The sequence below is a fragment of the Mustela erminea genome, chromosome 18 (assembly GCF_009829155.1).
Source record: "Mustela erminea isolate mMusErm1 chromosome 18, mMusErm1.Pri, whole genome shotgun sequence".
In the NCBI taxonomy this organism is placed as follows: Eukaryota; Metazoa; Chordata; class Mammalia; order Carnivora; family Mustelidae; genus Mustela; species Mustela erminea.
Window position 1 is genome coordinate 1,749,329 of NC_045631.1, and position 17,447 is coordinate 1,766,775.

Genomic DNA, 17,447 nt, shown 5'->3' on the forward strand with positions numbered 1-17,447 from the left:
GGGAACGAGGGATGCCCTGGCCAGTGTGGACCAGGGCTAGAGGACATGGTGTCCCTGTGAAAGGTGGGGGTTTGTTTTACTTACAGAGTCTCTTTTGGGCTGGGTCTCCCAGGCACTTTGCTGTAATAATAATGGCAACGCACAGCCTGTACTGAATCCCCCCTAGGCTGAAGGCCCTTCTCAGCGTTTACATGTACTAACTTCCCTTATCCTCACGGTTGTCCCGTTACTGCCCCCCTTTGGCCGGTGGGGGAACCAGGCAGGAGAGGGTGGGTAACTTGCCTACTTGGGGAGTCTGGATTTGAACTCAGGCACCTGACCCTTACCTAAGCCTTGTCTTTTTTTTTTTTTTTTTTTAATCTCAATTTTAAGAAAGTATTTTGTTGGGGCACCTGGGTGGCTTAGTTGGTTAAGTGTCTGCCTTTGGCTCAGGTCAGGATCCCATGGTCCTGGGATCGAGTACCACATCGGGCTCCTTGCTCAGCGGGGAGCCTGCTTCTCCCTCTGCCCCCCAACCCTGGTGCTCTCTCTCTCAACAAGGTATTTTGTTTTTATTTATTTATTTTTTTAATGTGAGCTCTACACCCACCGTGGGGCTCGAACTCAGGATGCCAAGACCAAGAGTCACGGGGTTCTCCAACGGGGCCAACCAGGCACCCCTAAGGAGGTATTTTATTTACCTTCATACAGCCAAATTGTTGTCATTTCAACACATAATCAATATAAAATGTTATCAATGAGATCTCTGACATTTTTTTCTCCATTACGAAGTCTTCAACATCCAGTTTGTGTCTGAAATCAGATGTGCCACGTTTCTCGTGTTCAGCGGCCACATGTGGCAAGAGGCACCGTACTCACTCCTCAGGCTTGGCTCTCCTCGCATTCCAGTCCACATCCGGCTGTCCCGCGAGGCGGGCAGTGCCCGGCGGGGAAGGTGATCTTCCCGGGGAGCTCACCCACCCATCTCCCCAAGCCTCCTGGAAATCCCTCCATGTACTTTAAAGGAAATTTTGCAGAGGTGTTGGTGATTCTTTGCATGGCCAATCCTGAAGGAGAACAGGGCTCTCATGATGGAAGTCAGTCTTTTTTTTTTTTTTTAATTAAGATTTTATTTATTTGTCAGAGAGAGTGAGCACAGGCAGACAGAGTGGCAGGCAGAGGCAGAGGGAGAAGCAGGCTACCCACCAAGCAAGGAGCCCCATGTGGGACTTGATCCCAGGAGGCAGCCGCTTAACCAACTGAGCCACCCAGGCATCCCGATGGAAGCCATTCTTATCTGTTCTGGGAAGTTGTGGGTTTTCCAAGAAGCAGTGTGGGGTAGTGGTTCAAAGCACATGTTCGAGTTGCCTCATTTGTTTCCAGGTTCCTCTGCTTGACCTTGGTTAAGTAATGACCTCCCTATGTCTCAGCGTCTTCATCTGTAAAATGGGAGATACTACTCATACTTGCCGGTTTGTGATGAGGATTATGTTTATTCATATATGTACATAAAGTGCTTAGAACACGCCCAGACACAAGTAAGCCCTGAGTGTATATTCTGTACCAGCTCCCACAGAGCATGGCTCCCAGGAGAGATTCTCCGGGGTTCTGGGTCTGAATCGGCCTGGCTTCAAACCAGGTTTGTCTAAATCCAGAACTCATGGCCTACCTCCAGCAATTGGTTGGACAACTAGACAAGCCTTGCCCTCCAGGGTCCACTTTCCCCACAATATAGCAGGGAGGGATATCTTCATAGAATTCCTTTAGCAAATTCCAGGTGGCTATTCTTGAAGATTTTATTTATTTATTTGACAGACAGAGATCACAAGCAGGCAGAGAGAGAGGAGGAAGCAGGCTCCCTGCTGAGCAGAGAGCCCGATGTGGGGCTCAATCCCAGAACTCTGGGATCATGACCTGGGCCGACGGCAGAGGCTTTAACTCACTGAGCCACTCAGCCCCCCCCACCCCCCCCGCCGCCCCGGTGGCTATACTATCCCAGGCACAGTGTGAGGGCATAGCTCTAAAGAAGAGAGACCAGTCTCCCCCTTTGTGGAATTTACTTTTTTGAACGTGTTGAAGGAGGAGGTATAATAAATGTAGATAAATAGATAATAAGGCAACCGGGATAAGTGCTCGGGGAAAACAGAGGTGTGATATGATGGAGAAGGGTGGGGATAAAAATGTTTCATCTAGTTCTGAACTCCAACAGTACTGAACTCCTTGCTGTTTCTCCCAAACCTCTTACTTGCTTTTGCCCCAGGACCTTTGCACATGCTATTACCATCTTTTCTCTTCTTTACCTGCTAACTACTACTTGTTCTTCAGGTCACTGCTTTGATGTCATTTCTTCCAGGAAACCCTCCCTGATACCCCAAGGCTGTCTTAAGTGCCTCCTCTGTGTCTCTAAGAGTCCGGAACTTTTCAGCATCACACCAGTCACAGCATACTAGAACTTCCTGGTGATTTCTCCATGTCTTCCAGGCCTCCCTCTAAGCCTATGACTCTATGGTCTACAGTAAAGAATACATTTCATATCATTATGGAATACACACACACGCACACACACACGAACGTAAATGGTAGATGCAAGTGAAGCAAATGTCTCACAAAATAATATTCACTCTCATGACATATGATATACCTAAACTTTTATTCTCATTAAACAAAAAGAATGCTGAAATAAGTCAATTGAAATAAAGTCAATCGAGTGGGCCTCAAACAGCATTTGGAAAATGGAAAACAGCATTTGGGAAAAAAAAAATTTTTTTTAAAGATTTTTATTTATTTATTTTTCCGAGACAGAACACAAGCAGGGGAAGCATCAGGCAGAGGGACAAGCAGGCTCCCTGAAAAATAAACATCTGGAAAAATCTTCTCTTTTAAGTTATTTGTTTCAGTAATCTCTATGCCCAACATGGGGGCCTCGAACTCACGACCCTGAGATCAAGGGTCACTTGCTCTTCTGACTAAGCCAGCCAGGAGCCCCTGCATTCTGAAAATCTTGCCCTCGGGCACCTGGGTTAAGCTCATTCAACTCGGGCCATGATCTCCAGTCCTGGCATCGAGTCCCCCATCCCGCTGGGCTCCCTGCTCAGCGGGGAGCCTGCTTCTCCCTCTCTCTCTGCCGCTCCCCCTGCTCATGCTTCCTCTCTCTTTCAAATAAATAAGATAAAATCTTAAAAAAAAAAAAAAAAAAAAAAGGATAGAGGAAATCTTACCCTAGCCAGAGGTCAGAGTATTTCCTCTACGGAGAGCCTGTTAGTGGATGTTTTAGGCTCTGTAGGGCCATATGGTTTCTGTGATAAGAACAATATTCAAAACCCCAGCTGTTTGCATCACGAAAGTAGCCCAGACACCATGTGAATAAAGAGTTGTGGGGTCTTTTTCGATATAAATTTATGGACACTGTCATTCGAATTTCTTATAATTTACACATCATAAAATCTCCTTCTTCTTCCGGCGTCCTAGCTTGGCGCTCATCAGAAAGCAGGCGGCAGGCTGGGTTGGGCTAGGGGCCACGGTTAACCAACCCGTCCCTGCCGCAGCCCTTAAACTCGGCGGAGGCAGGGACCACGGTCTTCTCTCCTCCGCCACATCCCTCAAGTCCCACACAAAGCCTCCCTTGCATTCGCTCAGTACTCAGGGAGCAGATTACAAAAGGTGGCAATGTGTGAATTAAACATTTTTGTTACACAAGGACTGGGCGCTTGTGGAAGAAAAAGGAGCAACACAGCTAAAACCAAGCAGATCTTCAGTAATCCTGCCGCTGAGCGATCACCGCATCCTTTCCCACTTTTTATGCAGTAGAAGCCAGGAATTCAGAGAAAGGTTATTTTCTGGCCAAGGGAATGGTAAAAAAAAGTTCTATTTCCCCTCAGTTCACCAGGGACATGGGCTTCCCTTTTATGGTCTTAGGAGACAAACAGGGCATGCTGAGGGCTGTTTGGCGGGGGTGGGGGGGGGTGTCTACCCTTATCAGGGAGTCATGGAAGTTCTCCTTTCCTAGGGAAGTGATGTTCAGGCTGAGACGATTGAGCAAGAAAATGGGGAAGTTGCGCTGTGCCTTCAGAGGTGTCTGGCTGGACGCTAGAGAGGGGGTGGGGAGGAGCATGAGATCAGCCTGTGGAGGCAGGCACAGACTGCAGGACAAGGGTCTTCTCACCTAGATCTAATTACCAGCTTATAGGAACTAAGGAAGATAGATGAAGAAATTCAAAAAACCAAACCAAACCAAATGACAAAAACCAAAAACCACAGCAGAAAACATCTCAAGGAGGCAATCAGCCAGATCCAGAATGAGGAAGATTCTACGGGATGAAGATTCTGTTTCTCATTGAATCAGTGGCTTGCAAACAAAAAGATTAAAGGGAGGGAATTCCCTTAGGAAGCCAAAGCCACGTGTGGGGCCTTGTTTATGTCTTGGAACAAATCAGCTGTAAAAGCCATCTCTGAGATAATCAAAGAGATTTGAACGTGAACTTGGTATTGGAAGAGAGTAAGGAGTAATTGCTAATTTTGTTGGCTACAATAATGGTCCGGTGGTTACATTTGTTACTTGTTAGTTATAGATGCAAGTAAATGAGATGGCAGATGTCTGGGCTGTGCTCTCAAACACCCGGAAAGAAGCTGGGTGAGTGTGAGTGTGTGTGTGTGTGTGTGTGTGTGTGTGTGACATCTTGTGATAGACTAATATATATTTGGTCTTTGTTCCAGTTCCTGGCAGGCTGCTTCTCAAAATCTTGGAATTTCCCGAGTCAGAGGGGAGAGAGGAGGGATTTTTGTTATTCATACTAAGGCCTTTTCCAACAGGGACCTGAGTGCATGCTAACGAGGGTGGGTCCTGGATCTCTTCAGGACTATTCCCCTGGAATAACATCCTGCCTGTCTGGATGGCAGGCAGCCACCTGTGGGGGTTTAAGAAGGAGCTGGGAGGGGGGTCCTGCCTCTGTCCAGACAGTCTACTCTGCAGCATTTAAAGCCAAAGATATGCCCTTCAATTAGTCTCTTTCACAACCCACCTTTAAAAATGTTCTCCAGGAAGCTGATGATACCATCTACAGAATGAGGCAACTCTTTCACACCATACCCGCTGGTGTCTCTGGTTTTGCAGTGACCCCAACCCCCTCCCCGTGACCAGGGCACACTCGTTCTCACCGTGGCCATCTCCGAGGCTAATGGCCGAGACTTAGGCTGACAAAAACCTAAGCCCAAACCAGAACTCTTTTCTGATTTTATTTATGTATTTGAGAGAGAGAATGAGAGAGAGCGAGAGAGAGAGAGCGCGCATGAGTGGGGCGAGAGGGAGAGGGAGAAGCAGGCTCTGGGCTGAGCAGGGAGCCCGATAAAGGCCTCGACCCCAGGACCCTGGGATCATGACCTGAGCCAGAGGCAGCCCGTTAACTGACTGAGCCCCCCAGGCACCCCAAAACTCCTTTAAAATCTAATTTTGGCCACTGCAGATAATGACCAGGGAATGGTGTGTTTGTTTCCCTTTTTTCTTAGACAGACAGGGAACCAGCTCTCTGGGGGATGGGTCCCGTTCTAAATGCCACTGGTCAGTTTGTCTTTGGTAACAGAGTGTGGCCCCACTGCTGTTCACACCACGAGGGACCGCATGGCCACCGAGAGAGGTAAGCCTCCTCATCCCTTACCCATCCTCCTCTTCCCAAACCACATCTCTCTGGGAGCCAAGGCCAGTGTAGCCCACTTTTGACACTATCGATTAGCTGTTTTTACTCGTGGCACTCTGATACCAAAGTTGTGTGTATGTGCGTGTTTTCCCCACACAACCTATTCTCCACCTGCCCAGATCGCACCTTGTGGGGTGGGAAACTGATGTCCTCTTCGGCCAAGTCTCACACTAGGTCCCCAGAGTGAGCTCAATCTCCAAGGCTGCCCCCACTTTAGATGCCTCTGTACTTGTACGACTGAGTCGAAGTTAGGGCTCCCGGGACCCCCTCCGCAGGTCCGCTAATTTACTAGAGCGGCTCATGGAACTCAGGAACACGGTTTCCCACCACTGATTGATTACCAAGGACACAACTCAGGGACAGGCACGTGGTGGAGATGCACAGGGCAAGGGGTGGGCAGTGGGGTGGGGAGCCCTCATGCCCTCTCCAGCTGTACCACCCTCAGAACCTGCTTCAGGGTACCCACCAGCACAGACGCTCTCGGATCCCCACCGGTGAGGGGGTTCTGGGGAGGGTCTATTATCTTAGTACGACTGATGAGCTCTTGGGACTAACTCAGGCTCCAGCCTCCTCACCACTCCCTGGTGGTTGAAAAGTGGGGTGAAAATTCCGGCACTCCACTCACACTATTCCCAGCAACCAGCCCCCATTGGAAGTTAAATGGGTCCACCTAGGGTCACCTCATTAGCATAAACTCAGGTATGGTTGGGAGAGCTTGCGATGAATAACCCAAGATACCCTCCTATCACCCTTTTCACTAAGGAGCTTCCAAGGGTTTCGGAACCTCTTGTTCCGGGAACCTGGCAAATGCCTTATTGTGTCGTAGATTCCCAAGAAGTAGGAATGAAATGAGAGAAACATTGATAATTGTTGAAGCTGAGTGATAGGTAGAGATTCTGATGCAGTCTCTGGGCTTTTGTGGGTATTTGGAAACTTAGAAGCTAAAACCTTTATAATAAAAGAGAATGAAAGAAAGGGAGAGAAGAACCCGTAAGCCACGCGGCCTGTTTATGAAGACAAAGACGTTAGCATTGACGCAATACCGTTAGCTAAACCCTACAGATCTCGTTGGGATTCCTCCAGGTTTTTCATTAATGTGCTGCTTCTGCCCCAGGATCCAAGGCAGGGGACCACACCCTGGTCAGAGGTCCCCTGTCCTACTCCCTTCCTGTCAGTTTCTGGGACCTTTCTTGCCTTCAGTGACTTGGACGCTTTGAAGAAGGATGGCCAGGCATTTTGTGGACGGCCCCAGTGTGGACTTGCCTGCTGTTTTCTCACCATCAGACCGAGGTTATGGATTTTTGGGAAGAATACGAGGGTGAAGTGACTTTCTCACTTCAACCTCTTTTCAGGTTGCAAAACCTCGGGAAGCACAGGATGTCCACGTGACTTAGGCTCATTAACCTTCATCTCTTGGTTAAGGCTGTGTCTGCCAGGCTCGTCCACTACTCTTCCTTTTCTATACTCAGTGACTGAGTCACTAAACCCAGCCCACACTCCGGGGATTTTAAGAGTGGAGGAAGGTCACGGAGAGATTTAAGCAGGTTTAGTCGTGTCCTAGAAGAACTCCCTGCCTGACACGCGAGTGGGCAGTGAGAGTGGACATGACCTGGATTTGAGGGACGTTCCCAGTGTGACTCAGCACAAGCTGGGTCTCCGTGGCGCGCGAGGAATGGGAGGAGGATGGCCCACGGTTGGGGGGCTGGCGGCCTTTCTCGGCCCCTAAGCCAAGGCCTGCGCGCCCCCAGGAGCTCGTGTGTCCCCTGCCCGCCAGTGAGAAGCCCCTCTCCGCTCCTGGGTCCCGCCTCGACTCGGGGCGGATCCCTGAGGGCTACTGGGGCCTAGAGACTGGCACACAGACAGCAGGAGTGTGGGGTCACCAAGGAGGGTCGCAGTTGGACCGCAGCGGTCGCGGGGCTGAAAGAAGCTGGAGGAAAACGAGTCCGCCAAAACCCTTGCTCCCCGCACGGCTAGCGCGGGTCACGCGTGTGTAACCAGGGCGTCCGGACCCAGCGGTTGCAAACCATGCTTTATTCACCCCGACTCCCAGCCCGCCGCCCCGCGCCGCGCCTTTCGGTTCTCCCTCCCGGGGCGTGCGGGGGGCGGGGGGCGGCCACACCTGAGCCCTCACCTGCGCCGGCGCGCCCCCCGCCCGGGTTTCTTCTCCCCTCGGCGCCTGCGGGCGGGGGCGGGGGGCGCGGCGGGGGCCGGGACCGGGGGCACCGGCCCAGGCGCGGGTCGGGCCCCGCTCCCCTGCGGGGGCTTGTAGACCAAGTGGAAGATGAAGGCGTTGCAGTACCTGAGGGGGCGGGACGCGTCAGGGGCGTGGCTTCGACGGGACGGGGGCGGGGGCGGGGCGGCCCGACGCCCCTGGGTGGTGGGCGAGCGAGCGGGCGGGGTCCCGGGAGCTGCGCCCCGCCCGCCGTGTGGGCGTGGGGTTGAGGCCAGCGAGGGCGGGGCTGGGGGTCGCGGGAAGGGGTTCTCCGGAGGGCGCAGAACCCCGCGGGGGTCGTGGGCCCTTACCAGGGCATGCAGTTGTCCGCGGCTCGCAGGCGAAAGGGGGAGCGGAAGGGGTTGGGCCGCGGGGGGCTGGTGCCCCCTCCGGTGGCCACCGCCATGGTCTGGTCGTCCATCACGCAGCCGTACTCGCTGCTCTCCGTGAAGAAGGCCGGGACTCGGAGGGACTGCGGTGGACGCGGGCCTCTGACTCTCGGAGCGGCGCCTCCGCCCAGCCCCTCCCCAGGCGCCAGGGGCGCAGACCGCGGTGGAAGCCCGGGACCCAGACAGACTAGGAGCGGGAGAGGCACGAAGCAGACAGACAAGACAGACCGGGTCAGGAGGGCCCTGGGCGCGCCCCGGGTCTGGAGCAGAGAGTGGAAAGAAGAGGCTTTCGGAGAAGGAGGACGGAGGGGGAGTGGCAGGAGGGGAGATCCCTTTTGGCCCCAAAGCAGGTCCCTTTTGGCCCATCCCCCACCTGTAGCCGGGGCAGCGAGCTCAGCCAAGTGTCCTTGAGACCGAAGCCAGAGTTGAATCCTGCAGGCCGAGGGAGAGCGGGCAGAAGCTGTCTCCCACGGCCTTCGCCCATGTCCCCACACTCCTACCCCAGGCTCTTACCAATAACCAGGTCCGGCTTGGGCCCCTGGAGCAGGTGGTAGGGCCGCGCGGACACCTTGATCTGCAGGTCCCTTCGGCCCCCCTTCTCCTTAGTGCTAGAGCTGAGCCGCGCAGATACTCCAGAACCCGGACGAACAGATACTTCTGGGCCATCCTGGGGAGCCAGGAGTGGAGGGGAGAAACCGCTCCAAGTTGGGGCACTGGGAGGCATGTTAGGCAAAGGGAGTGCAGGAGGTAGTGGGCAGCTCCTCCCCCACCAACCCTCACCCTCTGCAGGGTAAAATGCTGCTGGTCACTGTCCAGGGGCAGGCCGTCACCCACAAACTGCAGCTCCAGCGCCACGTGGGGGAGCAAGACCAAGAGCTCCTGAGGCAGAGAGGACAGATCAAGGTCCCACCCCACAGCCAGCTCCACGCCCAAATGCCCAGCCTCTGGTCCTGGAGGGACTTACCCAGAACACCATGACGAGGTCGAACTCCTTCCCTGCTTCCACCACATGGATTTTCAGTGACTGCTTGTTCTGGATGTTGAGCTCAGGGACTGGGAGAGAAGCTAGAGGCTTAAGAAGATGGTCTCCCTTCCCCGTGTCCCCCTCCAGCTCCCTGCCCCCCTCACTCCCGCTGCTCTGCTCTCCTTACAGGATTGGGGCACCAGGTGTGTGATGACGTAATACACAGTCAACGGGTAGGTGAGAAGCACGGCCATGGGGGAGTCCAAGCTGAGGCCCCTCCATGTGTAGTAATCCTGCCATGAGCCTGGGGAGAGCGGGTTAGTGGGGGACCTGGCCCCCGTGTAGATCCCAGCCCCTTTTAGTCTAATAGCCAGCCCCCTCTTCCTCAGCAGTTCAGACTGCTGACCCGTCCGTCTTTGTCCCTACCTCTAGCTCCCTCAGGGCCCCTCCAGCTCACCAAAGAGGCCCCTGGGTGGATCTGGGGGCACAGGGGGCATCAGGGAAGGCCCATCCCCCTGGAGAAGCTGGTAGGGATCTCCTGGAAGGATGGAAGGAAGAAGAGGATCCTGGTGTCAGGAAGGCCCCCATCCGGCTCATCCCCCTCTTCCTTCCAAAGGAGCTATGTTTCCTGGAGCTACAGCAAGAGGAATGGGAGATTGCCTGTGGACGCGGCTTCTCGGTGGGGTGGGCAGGGGTGACTTCTTTGAGGACTGGGGAAGGCCTGAAATGACCGTGGGGGGTGGCAGGGGAGTTGGGTGCGTGCATGGGGGTGTTATCCAGGGCCCTGTTTTCTCCCCCCATCCTTCCCTCTAGGCTGAGGGACCCATGCCTGAAGAGAGGCCCCACGAACCACTGAGAAGAAGGCTGAGGGCTGGTGCGCTGCCCCGGGGGTGCCTGGGGGTGCCAGGGCCTGGAATGAGCATGCTGAGTTGGGTCCAGTAGCCGCGAGTGAGGCCCCGTGAGGCCAGAAAGGCCTCCTTGTTGAAGGTTTCACTGGTCACCTCTGGAGAAGGAGGAGGGGAGCAGTTGAGGGCCTGGTGGCTAGAACCCCAGGCTCTAGCTCTTCTTGAGGCCCCTGGCTCTGAACCAGGTTCTGGTCCTCCAGAGAACGAATATTTCCTAGTGTCTACAGGGCCAAAGGCACCAAACCCATAGGGCCCTTGTAACAATTTTACCGTTTTTAAAAATACTCATTAGACAGATGAGAAAACCGAGGGTCTAAAAACTCAAGGGATTGTTGATGGCCCCCAATCACTGGTGGGGCTGGGCAGCGGGGGATGCAGGCTCACACTCCTCTGCTCCAGACCCTGTCTGCAGCCCCAGGGCTCTAGCCTCCAATCCTAAATCCCCAAGCACTTGGCCTTCAGACCCAGAACCCTGTACCCAGGCACCCAGCCTCAGTCCCAAACCCCTACCTCAGTTCCCCTCCCTCCCACTGCCCCATCGCCTTGGGGTACCTGCGGCATAGGTAAAAGGCAGAGTTGCCAGCTCCCCGGCCCGCTCCATGAAGGCTGCAAGCCTTGGGCACCAAAATCGGTGGCTCACGTCGTCAGGGCATCGCCGCCAGTCGGCCCGGAGACAAGCCTCGCCACAGTACAAGACAGCACTGCACTGGGGGCTGGGGTCACAGGGGGTGGTGGGCACCCAGCTTTCAGCCCTGTGGGTGCTTGGTCCTTGTGTGCCCAGCAGCTGCCCGTGTATCATTCGGTCCGTTTTTCTGAATACTCTGCTCGGGACAGCTTGCTTTCTTCCCTCCTTTGACTTCCCAGGCCCGCCCTCCCCCACCGGCCAGTTTTCTCTGCTTGCCTGATTGTTGGGGGGCTCCCTCCCTCTCATGCCACCTCTTTGGCTGCTCACCAAGGTGTCAGCTTCACTTCAAAGCTATGCCTGTGACAGACGTGGCAGGTTCGAGCCCGGAGGGAGGCAAACGTGAAGCCCGGCCGGGGACCCCACGTCCGCATTGGCGCCTTGGCTAACTTCACTCCCAGCCTCGGGACCAGACTCTGCAAGTCTCTGAATGGGGGCAGGCACCATCAGGCTGGGGGGCTCAGGAGTCCAGATCCCTACGCCTCCCCAGCCTCAGATACCACATTTCTGTACCGATGCAGCTGGGCGTCTCCCACGGTGAGCTGCCGGGGCTTTCGAGGGTCTCCGGAGCCCATTGGGCAGGCCATGCTGTGGCAGAGGAGAGCATAGGCCCGAGGAGCCAGGTTCTCCGTCCCTGAGGCCTTGCCGGCACTCCCCTGGGTTCCGTCCATCAGCAGGTCAATGCCCAGGATGGTGCCATGTTCATCGGTCACCAGTAAGAGGCAGGAAAGATGCAGGGGGGCAGCCTCTGGGGAAGGAAGGAGAAGTCAGGGGCAGGGGTATGAACGTCATACGTGCAACGGCTAGACGGGCCAGCTAAGTGAACAGAGGGGACCGGGTAGAGAGGGTATGCCTCATCAGAAGGGGACACCGGTGCTGGGGTGTCTGTGGCCATGCAGAAGTGTGAGCCTGCTGTTGGAACTTTCCAGCTTTTCTGAGACTTCTGGAATTTTTTTCCTTTCAATATATAAATACTGGCTCCAGTTGAAAAAACAGAAAACATCGTGGGTCCATAAAAACACCTCTCCAGGCCAGACTGCCCTGCAGGCCAGGCCACCGATTGGTGACGCCCCGCTGGGCTGCCTGGTGGAGGAGGTCTTCCAAAGGGCAAATCCCCAGCCCAGGGGTTCTTACCGCTTCTCCGCCCCTTCCTCCTCTCAGGGCCGGCTTCATCCTCTGCCTTGTCCTCCCGGCAACCATCCTCTCCGCCTCCTGCCAACTGCACAGCCTCCTCTGTCTCCCCTGGAGGGTTTGCTTCCTGGGGGGACTCCCTGCTGGCGGGGACTGGCTCCCCAGCCTGGCCACGGTCTACTTTCTCCAGGCCTGCACCCTCCTCCTCTCCATTCTCTTCCTCTTCCTCCCCCTCCTCCTCCTCTTCCTCCCCTTCCTCCAGGCTGACAAAGCTGACATAGGGGCTTAGGTCTCGGAGGTGGAGTGGGGGTTCATCTCCCAGGAACCGGGCAGCTCCCAGGCCTAGTCCGGGGCCTGGCTCTGCCCCTTGCCCCAGGCTGATGCCCACACTTCGGTTGGGCAAGACGTGAAGCACCCAGAGGGCGGGGTCCTGGGGCAGCCTTCTGATCTGAGCCTCCAGCTGGCGCCAGCGGCCCTCAAGGCTGGACCCCGCAGCCCCGCGCTCCGCCGCGAACTTTCGGAACCAGCCAAACAGGAGGGCAGCGAAATCAAGGAACTCATCTCGGTATCCAGAAACAAACTCCATGTCTTCAGGGCCACAGGGTCTGGGCCCAGACTGAGCAGAGAGAGGAAGGGGTGTATGGTGAGGGAGAGGGTAGGGGTGGTTCACAAAATGGGGGCGTGATTGAGGGTCTCAAGACAAGTTTTCAGGGCTCAGGGTGGGAGTTCAGGGGGAGAACGGGGCTAGGCTTGGAAGTGGGCGAGCAGGGGTTAAGACGAGTAGTCAGGAGTGAGATGGTATTTGGGGCCCAAATCTGCGGCCCAGCCCCTCCAGAGTAGGGTAATCCTATGGGGACCGGACCGCCAGGAGGGATTATTTTGGATCCATCTGTAGGGTATGGTGGGGAGGGACCGGAGCTGGGGCATCCCCTCGGCTTGGATCGGTTCGGCCGGGGGCCCCCGCGGACCTAGCCCCTCCCGGCCGCCCCTCCACTCCGGTACCTGCAGCCGCCGCCGCCACTTTTCGAAGGTAAATACCTCGGGGCTGGCGGGGGGCGGGCGTGACGTCAGGGCGGCCCGAGCCCGCTGCCCGGCTGGCCCCGCCCCCAGCGCCCGAGGCGCGCGCGGAGGGGGCCGGACTGCGTCCGCCGCAGCTCGCGGACTTCCCCGGGGGCATCACCCGGCATGTGACCGCGGCCCGGCGCCGGCGCCCGGCGGGGAAGCGAAAGCGCCGCGGGGGTGGCGGGAGCCTAGCGGCCGAGACTCCGAGGGCCGCGGCCTGACCTGGGTCGGCCGGACGGGCACCCCGGAGCCGCGCCGAGCCCGTCGCTCCGCCGCCCGCGCCGCGCGCCCCGCTGAGCCGCCGCGCTCGCCCTTCGCTTTGCGCGCACCTCCCCGGCGGTCCCTGTTGGCGCGGTGGTCCGGGGCCGGCTCCCGGCGCTGGGGCGCGGGGGCGAGGGGGGCCCCGCCTCCTGGGCTTTCCCCGCGGCGGCGGGCGGCGGGCGCACGCGGGCCCGCAGTACCGACCGCGCTGTCGGTTCGGACGGTGGGATCGCGGGAAGAGGGCGCCGCCAGCTCGCGCCGCACCCCCAGCCCAGCATCCCGGCCGCGGCTGCCGGCGTCCCCGCGGGCGCGGGACCAAGCCGCCGGCCGCCGCGCTCCGGTCCCCTCTGGCCGCGGAGATGAGCCGGAGCCCGGGCGCCCGGCTCCTCGCGCTCCTCGTCCTGCTGGCGCTGCTGCCTCCGCCAGGTTGGTCCGGGACCGCGCTGGCCCCCGCGTCCCCGAGTCCGCACACGGGGTGCGGGCGGAGGGTGGGGGGGAAGGGGGAAGGGGGCGCCGAGGGCCGAGGGGGGGTGTTGGGTAAGTGGCGAGCCGGGGTCCCCAGGCAGCCGGGGCAGGGGATAGGCTGGGGGACATCCGGGTCCAGGCCGTGCTCAGGACGTGTTTGGGGGTGGGATGTGTGGGTTGGGCTCGGGGGTCAGATCCGGGATGGAGGGAAGAGGCTTAGTAACAGGGAGGGGAGCCCCTTGAGCGGGGAACCTGCGCTGACCACCTGGGTCGCCCCCGCCCCCCAGGCCATGGCAACGAGGGCAGCGTCATCGGCAGTTGTTACTGCCACAGGAGGATTTCTTCCCACTCCCCTCCGAAGGGGGAGGTCATGGCACATTTCCGAAAGCACCTGAGAGCCTACGATCGCTGTAATTCCTACATCAGGTAATCTCCCGGAGCGCTGGGAGCGCAGCGCCTCTGGGTGCCTCCGGGAACCTCGCAGTCGACCTGGAACTCCTGGGGGGAGCGACCCCCTCCCAGGATTCCATTCGCCCAGCAATTCTCCATGCCTTGCTTTCCCTTTCCCACCTACCTGGGAATTTCCCAGGCGGGGCAGAAAGGTTTCCCCCCACCACCCCGCCCTGCTCTTGGCAGTGACTTCACATCTTTGGAATGAGGAAAGAGCTGAGGTGACCAGGCTTTTCCTTTCTAGGTTCCAGCTACACTCCCGCAGCGTGTGTGGGGGGAGCAAAGATGCTTGGGTTCAAGAACTGGTGAGCTGGTTTGATCGCAAAGGTACGGGCTTCCCCCTTCTCCCTGGGGTCTGTCTCCAGGGCAGCCGTCTCCTCCTCACTGTGGGCTTTGCTTGGGTCCCCTCCCCATGACACCTCGTCTTCCTGTTGTACCTGGTGCCAGGTGAAGTCCCCTCGACCCCTGTTCACCCAGTGTCACCCACCATCGCTGTCGTGATTTGTGCCACTCCCTCCCGTGCTCTTATTTAATATTTTTCTGGAAGCCAAGGCACTACTTTTGCTTTCCAGTATTCTACTATGGAAATTTAAAGACTTACACAAAAGTTGAAAGACTTGTCCAGGGGACACCCATAGGACCACTACTTGGAGTCTACGTTTCTAGCTACGATTCTAGCTTTTATGTATTTGTATTTTATGTCTTTTATATAGTAGGTACAAAATACAGCAGACACAAATTCCTGTTTTACAATGTCAAGTTTATAGCACATAACCACATTTGCTTTAGTGCGAGCCCATCTATCTCATTCGTCATCAATTTTATTTGACAGAGAAGAGTGCCTGAGCAGGGGAGAGGGGGGAGGGGGGAGGGAGGAAGGAGGAGGGAGGAGGGAAGAGCAGACTCCCTGCTGAGCAGGGAGCCCTGTTGCAATGCGGGCTCCATCCCAGGACCCCAGGGATCATGACCTGAGCTGAAGGCACACGCTCAACTGACTGAGCCCCCACAGGCGCCCCTTATTTTTTGATGCGTTTCCTGGTTAGGTGCAGGCATGACCACACTTCACCCCCAAACATCTCAGCTTGGGTATCATGGAGCTCAAGACTTGATTGTTGCCATTTCTCTTTTGAGGCTAAATTTACATACGATAAGAGGAACAAATTCTTTTTTTTTTTTTTTAAAGATTTTATTTATTTATTTGACAGAGAGAGAAATCACAAGTAGGCGGAGAGTCAGGCAGAGAGAGAGAGAGAAGCAGGCTCCCGCTGAGCAAAGAGCCCGATGCGGGGCTCGATCCCAGGACACTGAGATCATGACCCGAGCCGAAGGCAGCGGCTTAATCCACTGAGCCACCCAGGTGCCCCAAGAGGAACAAATTCTTAACTGTACACATGCCACTTTTGAGATGAGCCTGCTGTATTTTTCTCATAAAATAAATACACAAAATGTCCTAACACTTGCAGAAAAATAGTCTTGCGCCTCCTCCATGGCGCACAGACCAGTCTGTGGGCTAGAGACCTGCACACAGGCTTTCCCTTCATCCTCCTGGCCACTGTGGCCCTTGCTAGAATTCTCCCTGCTCTATAGCTGAAAGAAAGGCCTCCCAGGGAGGTCAAGAGACAAGGGACAAGGTCACACGGCAACTCTGTAGCAGAGTCAGGGTTCCAGCCCAGGTGTCCCCCACGTCCCAGTGCAGATGCTTTTCCCAGTGCTTCCTTGTTGCTGGTCGGTTCACTTCCTTCTCCACCCCGCTCTGCCCTCCGCCTCTGCCTTCCTCTCCGGCCTTCAGCTGTGATCTTGATGTTCTGACTCCTTACTTCTTGCCTCTCCAGAATATGGATATGCTAACTCCGGGAGTGCGGCCTCCCAGGAGCTTTTACCTCCTCCCAGCACCCAGGTTCCTGAACCCACACAAAGGGCACCTTTAGACACGGGCTCCCCTGCTCCGACGCACCTGCCACCTGCCTTGCAGTCCACCGCACAGCCCATGCTTCCAGCAGGGGCCCAGTCCTTGGACAGAAACCTCACGCAGAAACCTCACGCAGATGACATCACTACATCCACTGAGGGCCACGGTCGGGGGTCTGAGGAGAGGCAGAAGCAGCTGGAAGAACAAATAGGGCCTTCCGCGAGAACCTCAGCCATGGTGCCAGTGGTCTCCCTCCTGACCATCATCTTCGTTCTCACTGTGGTCCTCCTGTACGTGTTGTGCAGGAGGAGGAGGGAGCAGTCACTGCAGCACACTCCAGGTAAGCGGAGCCTCTGGGGTCCATCTCCCTAGAAGCTCTTAGGTGGCCGGAAACCGGAAACCTGCCCCAAGCAGACAGATACGCATCTGTCTGCATCATGAACCATAGGCCATGAGAGAAGATCAGGTAGAGACGGTTACAAAAGAGGGAGAGAGGAAGGAAAGCCATCTCAGGCCCAGGGACCTATCCTTGACCTTCAGAGCCAGGCAGGGCTTGGAGCAATATAAGATGGTAGCTAGGGGCGCCTAGGTGGCTTGTTGTGAAGTGTCTGCCCTTGGCTCAGGTTACGATCCTGTGATGGTGGGATGGAGGCCCGCATTGGGTTCCCTACTTAGTGGGAAACCCGCTTCTCCCTCTCCCACCACGCCCTGCTTGGGTTCCTGCTCTTGCTATCTTTTTGTTAAATAAATAAAATCTTAAAAAAAGATGGCAGCTAGAGCAGGCTAAGGGGAGAGGAACTCATGAAGGAAGGTGGGAGCCATTTATTTAGTTCACAAGTCTCTCCTGAGCACCTGCCCTGTACTACGGTTGTATCGTTGAACTTTGGGAATCGAATCCTCCAGCTCAAGCTAGTCCCCCAACTTTCCTTAATTTTAAAGCTGATACCTTCATCCCTTTCTCTTTTCCAGATTTGCCGCGGTATTATACACCTGTGGCATCAGACTCCAGTGCCTGAGTGGAGAGCGGAAATCTGAGGGTAGACGCCGTCCTTTATGCAGCCCCGCACATCTTTAATACTCAGGATAATCTCTAGCACATGCTAGGCACTCCACAGCCAGTTGATATTTAATATACAAGTATCCGGCCACTGCCCTCTCGTCTGCTCTTCCGCGATTTCTTTTCCATGCTGTAACATAAAATCTACAACTCACTGTGATACCCTAGACAAATTATGTGCTTAATTACTAAAGATTATTTTTATAATTATTGACTCTTCTATTCTGCAGACACTGGCCTCAGGCTCCTGCCCCCTTCCCAGGGTTCCTGGCTCCAGCGCCTACCCTCAGG

General features: G+C 56.1%; 2 protein-coding genes and 1 long non-coding RNA gene across 6 annotated transcripts; 2 read left to right on the forward strand and 1 right to left on the reverse strand.

The window, feature by feature from the left end:
* Positions 1–4,029: 4,029 nt before the first annotated feature.
* LOC116577665 lies at positions 4,030–7,673 on the forward strand. Its single transcript, XR_004280572.1, has 3 exons — positions 4,030–4,609; positions 5,486–5,609; positions 6,784–7,673. It is a non-coding gene; the product is annotated as an uncharacterized LOC116577665 (long non-coding RNA).
* Positions 7,674–7,683: 10 nt separating this feature from the next.
* ZMYND15 (zinc finger MYND-type containing 15) lies at positions 7,684–12,557 on the reverse strand. Of its 4 annotated transcripts, none has more exons than XM_032321223.1 (13): positions 11,956–12,557; positions 11,335–11,569; positions 11,092–11,247; positions 10,692–10,852; positions 10,085–10,237; positions 9,692–9,772; positions 9,422–9,538; positions 9,235–9,323; positions 9,051–9,149; positions 8,784–8,937; positions 8,644–8,702; positions 8,193–8,353; positions 7,684–7,968 (listed from the first exon to the last, which is right to left on the reverse strand). In XM_032321223.1, exons 1-13 carry the CDS (start codon positions 12,536–12,538, stop codon positions 7,797–7,799), a joined length of 2,220 nt encoding a protein of 739 aa, XP_032177114.1. In that variant the 5' UTR covers positions 12,539–12,557; the 3' UTR covers positions 7,684–7,796. The 4 variants fall into 4 exon arrangements, with proteins under 4 accessions (XP_032177114.1, XP_032177113.1, XP_032177115.1 ...); XM_032321222.1 differs by having other exon boundaries at positions 9,235–9,335; XM_032321224.1 differs by lacking the exon at positions 9,692–9,772 and having other exon boundaries at positions 9,235–9,335.
* Positions 12,558–13,452: 895 nt separating this feature from the next.
* Positions 13,453–17,363, forward strand: CXCL16 (C-X-C motif chemokine ligand 16). Its single transcript, XM_032321227.1, has 5 exons — positions 13,453–13,701; positions 14,028–14,166; positions 14,435–14,517; positions 16,023–16,439; positions 17,069–17,363. Exons 1-5 carry the CDS (start codon positions 13,635–13,637, stop codon positions 17,113–17,115), a joined length of 753 nt encoding a protein of 250 aa, XP_032177118.1. The 5' UTR covers positions 13,453–13,634; the 3' UTR covers positions 17,116–17,363.
* Positions 17,364–17,447: the final 84 nt, after the last annotated feature.

Excerpts from the sequence above, each read along its gene's own strand:
- ZMYND15 (XM_032321222.1), bottom strand. The coding sequence starts at position 12,538 with ATGGAGTTTGTTTCTGGATACCGAGATGAGTTCCTTGATTTCGCTGCC. Across the intron at positions 10,238-10,691 it reads GCCTTTTACCTATGCCGCAG|AGGTGACCAGTGAAACCTTC; the intron begins GTACCCCAAGGC and ends CTCCTTCTCCAG. Across the intron at positions 9,773-10,084 it reads CCTCAGCCTTCTTCTCAGTG|GAGATCCCTACCAGCTTCTC; the intron begins GTTCGTGGGGCC and ends CCATCCTTCCAG.
- CXCL16 (XM_032321227.1), top strand. The coding sequence starts at position 13,635 with ATGAGCCGGAGCCCGGGCGCCCGGCTCCTCGCGCTCCTCGTCCTGCTG. Across the intron at positions 13,702-14,027 it reads GGCGCTGCTGCCTCCGCCAG|GCCATGGCAACGAGGGCAGC; the intron begins GTTGGTCCGGGA and ends CCCGCCCCCCAG. Across the intron at positions 14,518-16,022 it reads GAGCTGGTTTGATCGCAAAG|AATATGGATATGCTAACTCC; the intron begins GTACGGGCTTCC and ends TTGCCTCTCCAG.